Source organism: Nicotiana attenuata, chromosome 7, assembly GCF_001879085.1.
Source record: "Nicotiana attenuata strain UT chromosome 7, NIATTr2, whole genome shotgun sequence".
NCBI lineage: Eukaryota > Viridiplantae > Streptophyta > Magnoliopsida > Solanales > Solanaceae > Nicotiana > Nicotiana attenuata.
Genome location: NC_031995.1, coordinates 44751408 through 44757920, shown reverse-complemented (window position 1 = coordinate 44757920; position 6513 = coordinate 44751408). Strand labels below are relative to the sequence as shown.

General features: G+C 31.5%; 1 protein-coding gene across 1 annotated transcript; it reads left to right on the top strand.

Annotated features, from left to right (window-relative positions):
- LOC109230014 lies at positions 2655-3290 on the top strand. The gene has a single exon (XM_019395553.1). The coding sequence runs from the start codon at positions 2655-2657 to the stop codon at positions 3288-3290; it is 636 nt and encodes a 211-aa protein (XP_019251098.1).

The window sequence follows — 6513 nt, the reverse complement described above, 5'->3', positions numbered from 1 at the left end:
AGTCCTTAGAAGATTCTAGCTATGTAGAAAATTCTAGAGAAGGGACTTACTTGTAAATAATAAGGGACTTGTGTAACAATTAATATTTACACACTAGCCCTAGGAGACTAGTATATAAAGGGGGCCATTCATTTGTAATTCATCAAGCAAACAATTCAAGTTCTCTCTAATACAAAGCTCCCTTTAACAATTCTCTTGTGTTCTTTCTACCATTCTCTTAGTGATCTTGAGTGCAGTAAGGCCGACTTGGCATAGCAAGAACGTGAGTAAGTTATCAAGTGCCGCACGTGTACGTGACAAAAGGCTGAAATAACAAGGTTGGTGTTCATCCTTTTTTTTTCTCACTCTTTTCTATTAGTCCATGTGTTTCTAAACTCTTTATATTAGTTTTCTTTTAAAATGCTTAGATGGTGCCAGAACTGGCTTTCTTTGGAGCGGATGCACGTTCCATACGCTTGGAAGTTGATAGTACAGGGGTTAATGGCACTCGGAATAACACCAAGGATGTTAAGCAAGGAGACAAATATAGAAAGGAGAGCCTGAGCAGAGGTTTTAAGTTACTTTTTTGTTTCTTTCATTTTTAGATGTTGTCTTGTCAGTAATATGTAAATTCTTGATACTAATATTTAATTTCTAGTCGAACAAGACTTGTATTGGTGCGTTAGTTTCATATAAAGACAATCAAAGAAATTTGTTGAAACATGTCAGCTAGGGACGATAAACAAATCAAGAGAAAAGAGGGAAAATGAAAAACAACAAACTCTTCATACAATAAATTCGATTCTCCAACTCAATTATATCCTATTATAAAGGGAAGCTGACGATATTTTTCGTAATTTTGAATTTTTTTTACCATATGTAAAAATATATCGGTACATGCGAGAAATCAATATTTATTATACTCGTATATGATATAGTTTAGGTATCGATCGTTGTGAGAAGTCAAGAGGGGCCTAGCAAGCAAGTATTATATTGGACTTTTTGCACCATATTGTGGCTACTGGAAAAAGGTAATTAACGCCATGTGACTCAACTTCCAATTATTTAAATAGAAATAATATTAAGTAGCCACTTTTAATGGTGTTATTTAAAATAGTCACAATTTACAATATATTTAAAATTTAGTATCTTCAGGCTACCTTCTTCTGTTACTCTCATTCTTTTGCGCTTCTTCTTATTACATATTATTATTAGTCCACTTCAAAAAAATAATACATTTTAATATTTCTTTAATACAAGGCTTTTATTACCCTACAAATAATATGGCATGTTTAAGATATGAGTATCAAAGGTCTTATAACCACAACAATGTTATGAGATACTTAAGGTTACAAATTTTAAAATCTTTTTTTTTTAAAAGTAAAATTTGTGTCAGATCAACAAATAAAGTAAAACAGAGTGAGCATATTAGCATGTTTGGATGTGCTTCTGAAATCAGCGTACTTTGAAAAGTGTTTCTAAATTTTTGGTGAGAAGCAGTTTCTGTTTGACTAATCAATTTAAAAATACTTTTGAGCAATGATTAGCGTTTGATAAAGATGTTAAAAAGTACTTATGAGAGCCCGTTTCGCCAAGCTGTCAAAAACTGCTTATTTTGAGAAGTACTTTGGTTCAAAAGTGCTTTTTGAAAAAGTACTTTTAGGGAGAGTAGTTTTTGTTTGACCGATTCATTTAAGAATTGCTTTTTGCAATATTTGATAAGCAAATTGCGTTTGACCAATCTTTCCAAAAAGTACTTTTGATTAACAAATTACAAAAAAAGATAGTATCAATGTTCAGTTTACAACCAGTATTATTTAAAAAAAGAGAAATGAATTTCAAATATTTATTGTAAGACAATTTAATTAATTATTTATTGTTATTTAAATACATATATATGAAAGCACTATCTATTCTTATGAAATAAGAAACTAGCTAGTATTGGATACTTTCAACTATAATATACGTATGCACGCCAAAAAGAAATAGAAATAAAATTACGGAGATCATATAATATTAGTATACTACAAAAGAAAAAAATCATATCTTGTGAAGAGAGTGTTTGAATCTGGTGATTAGCCTTTGTAAATTATTTCAAAGAGGTATAAGAGACAAAGAAAAAAAAAAGACGATAGAATAAAAAAAAAAAAGAAGAATTTTATCTGTAGTAGAAAGATTATTCCAAGGAGGATAGGAGAAGGAGAATGAAAATGCACTAAAGTAAAAAATGAGAAGAAGGGATGGTAGAAAATAAATAGAAAAAGAAAAGCCTAAATTAATGAGGGATAATTTAAAAAATATAAATTTATTGTAAAAATATTTTGTCTTGAAATAATTAATTTTCTGCTTCTGGTTCTGCTTCTACTTGTTGGAAGAAGTTAGAATTTGTAGCTTCTTCCCAAAAGCAGAAAAACTGCTTCTCCTGCTGCTCAAAAGCACTTCTGTGTCTTGGCCAAACACCTCAATTTTTTTTAAAAAACATACTTTTTCTGATAGAAAAAGCGCATTTGGCCACCTGAAGCTTGGCCAAACAGGTTCCGTGTATTTTTCTCAAAATTGCTTTAAGCTATTTTTTCCTGTCTCTATTTAAAACACTTTTTTCTTTTTAAAGCTTGGTCAAATACAGAATGTGGGTAAAATGGATCCACACATACTACATAAAAGGCCAAAGAATAATGGAGATGGACATACCTCAACAGGCCAGTTGGATGGTGAGGAAGATCATAGAGGCAAGAGAGATAATGCAGCAACTGCCTACAGCTTATCTCAATCAGAGTAGTATCAAGCAGATATACCTAGGCATGCTGGGAAATCATAGCAAGGTGACTTGGAGAACTTTAATGTTTCACAATGAAGCTAGACCTAAGGCAAGATTTACAATGTGGATGCAATGTCATGGTAGATTAATGACAGCAGATAGGCTTGCAAATTGGGGAATACAAATAAGTACAAGGTGCTGCTTATGCAATGAAGCAGATGAATCCCACACACATTTGTTTTGTGAATGCAGTTTTACCAAAGCAGTACGGGGAAGACTTATGCAATGGCTTCGAATCCAGGTGAGTCCCAATCACACTTATACACAGATGATGGCATGGATAACAACACAAGCTAAGGGGAAGTCATGTGCAGCTAGAGTAATGAAAATGGTATATGCAGAACATATCTATGGAATATGGAGGGAGAGAAATAGTAGAATATTTGAAGAGATAAGCAGGACTACAGAACAAGTAGCAAGAGAAGTGGCATGTGTATGTAATGCTAGAGCTCAAGGAGGAATGAGGGCAAAATTGCAGCAGCTTATGTTCTGAAAAACAATGTAGCAACTAATCAGCCTCTTGTATAATATTCTTATGTACTGCTCATAGTATAGGTTAGACTTAGACTATATGTAAAGAGTAAGTGAGTCGAGGATGACTCTACTATTTTGTAATGACTCTTTGGTGATTAAAGAAAAATATAATTACCAAAAAAAGCTTGGTCAAATACCTTAACTTTTAGAATAAAAAGGGATCTTTGCACAAATAGCCAGCCATATTCATTATTTATTTTTTCTAGTCATATACATAATATACACATTGATTATACATAATTATACACGTATAATACATAAATTATTCATATATTATACTTTTACCGGCTATTTTTAGTTTAAGCGGTTGGGTGAACGGGTATTTGGGTTAATTCTTCAAATAAATAAAAAGTTAAAATAGCACGGGCTAGCCAGTTTTCGGACTGGTCATTCAAAAATAGACAGCATTTGCCAAGTCGTTGAAAAATAGCCACTATTTTGTTGCAACAGAGACCGATCCAACATAATATACAGGAGTTCGGTGCATCTGTGTATGAACTTCCAGCATATTATGCTGGACCGGTATATTTTGCTAGCTCCAGTATAATATATTGGAGTTCCAGTATATTATGCTGGAGTATTTTCCGGATTTTAAACAGTGTTTTCGTTCAGATTTATCTTTACATGAAAAGTGGCTAAATTTGGATGACTTTAGAAACTGTGGCTATTTTTGAATGACCACTTGTAAATCTGACTATTTTTGAATTTCTCTCAAATAAAAAGTACTTTTGGCCGCGCAAAAGAAAAAGACTTTTGGCCCAAGAAAAAGAGAAAATCTCACTTTATACCCATTAAGCCCAAACTATTTACCCTTAAATACTCAAACCCAAACTATTTACTTTTCCTACCTATGCAATCAAGACTATTTACCCGGCCCACAACTATTTGCCTTCCCATTTGATTCAAAGTGTGAATGACATGACGAAAAGATAACAGACTTTATTTTCATCTTCTTCTTTCTCTCCTACTTGTTAGATTTTTATTATTTTTCTGTTCCACAACTTACATAACTTCGCTCCTTCTTTCTTCTTCTTGAATTTTTCTCTGTGTGTGTGTAAATTTTGAAGCCCTTTGTTATTTCTGCGATTTTCTCTCTGCTTACTTGTTTTAAGGATTTGGCTCAGTTAATTTACTTAATTCTTTTTCCTCTACTTTTTCTTCCGAATCTATACCTTTGTTTCTGTTTTGTGTTGTATTTATTTTGTCATTTTTTGGCTACTTGTTTGTAGTACGAACGTTGCGAGCAGGAAATGGAGAAAGGGGGTGAAAGAATCCTTAGCTAGAAGAGAAAGTTTGAGTTTTTCTAGTTTCCTAGATCTAGATTTTTGTGTATTTGAATATCCACCATTGTTGTGCTTGAAGCTCAATTTTATTTTTGAAGATTTCTTGTTTGATTCAAAGTGGGTGCTGTTAAATATTGCTTATAGTACCTTCTGAAAGTTCATACTGAATTTTGATAGCGTTTGGAGCTGATTTGAGGTGATTGAGATCGAAATTTTCAGTTGAAATCGAAGAAGAACACAGCTACAATATACCGCTACGGTATACAATATGTTGTAGGAGTATATAGCTATACTGCAACACTATACTATTATAGTTTACAAAACAGTATACCGCTACAGTATACTAATATACTATAGGAATATATAGTTATACTGCAACAGTATACTATTATAGTATATAATATATTGCTATGGTATACTGTGATAATATGCAAGATACTGTAGCAATATGCTGTAATAGTATACAATATACTATAATAGTATACTTATTACCCGTAAATTCACTTGCTTTTTCCCTTTTAATTTGTTTTAAGCTTTTACCCAGCGTGAGGGGCAAATTGAGAAATGCAAAAAAATAAAAAATTATAGTATGCTATATGATGTAACGATATACTCTTACAATTAGATCCTTTTTAGAATTTTTTAAATTTTTATTGACAACTGCTATTATTTCATTTTAATGATTGAACTAAATTTTTTTTAACTCTTTGCGTAAAATTGTATACCCTGTTGGTATAGCTATATACTATACTGGTATCATATGTTAGTTAGTATTATTTTGGTTGTATTAGCTACATTTAATTGGTACACAATTTGATTTTTCTTTAGTAATAATATTAAAAAAAAAAGAATAATAGAAAATAGTGAAAACAGTAAATGAAATTAGATTATGAAGAGAAAAAGAATATAAAAAAAGGAAGTTAAATGAAATTAGAAAAGGAAAAAGGAAAAAAAACGAGAAAAAAAAGGAGAAAAGAAAAAAGAAAAGAAAAGAAGCATAGAAATAAAAAAGAATTGGAGAATAAAGAAAAAATTCTCCACAAAACCTACTATGGATAGGAAATGTAATTAGTTTATGGGTAGGAAAACAAATGGGTAGACAAGGATAAATAGTTTTGTTTTTGTGGGTAACTGTGTCAAAACCCACAAAAAAATACGGCCAAAAAGGCTATATATTATCAACATCAAGAAGGGGAGAAACTGAATTCCACTACTTCATCAGAGAACCCAAACGGAGTATTGGAACTCATCTTTGACATGTTGCTGGAGCTTATAAATATGCTACACAAAGAAAAAAACTAAATTGTAATTGTTATTTTCGATTTATGCTTTCTGTATTTGCTTTAGAATCAAGAAGTCTCCAACTCTAGAAGAGGAGCCTGACGCTCTAAATCAAAAGGTCCTCAGTTAAATTGGAAATTTTGGATTCATCTTTGTTAAAAACCGCTTAACCGTTTGAATCTTGTATTCTAGCATGAAAGTGCAACTTTTATCAAATTCTTGAATTTCTAGATCTGAATTTCAGGGCAGTTTCATGAAGTTACTGTCTTAAAGTTCGAAGAAGTGGGTCTCTCGCCCAGGCCGGAGCCTAAGGCCACTAGGCAATGGCGTCCTCAAAAAATTTAGGGCACCAAAATCTATAAATAATATATGTAATATTTAATAATCATGCATTATTAATAAAAATTTTAAATTATTTGGTTAAAATAGCTATAGCTAAAAGTTTTACACATCTTAAATCGTAGTTATTAGTTGTTTCTTATCTTTAATTTGTCCCAACTTAAATCGATCTTCTTACAATGTTAATCTAGAACAATTTTTCTTAATTCTTTGAGTGTCTTTGTAGATATTTTTCAAGCTACTTTGATAAGTATAACTATTAAAATTTGTCATTAACAT

Bases quoted from the DNA above. Each gene is read 5' to 3' on its own strand.
- LOC109230014 (XM_019395553.1), top strand. From the start codon at position 2,655: ATGGAGATGGACATACCTCAACAGGCCAGTTGGATGGTGAGGAAGATC.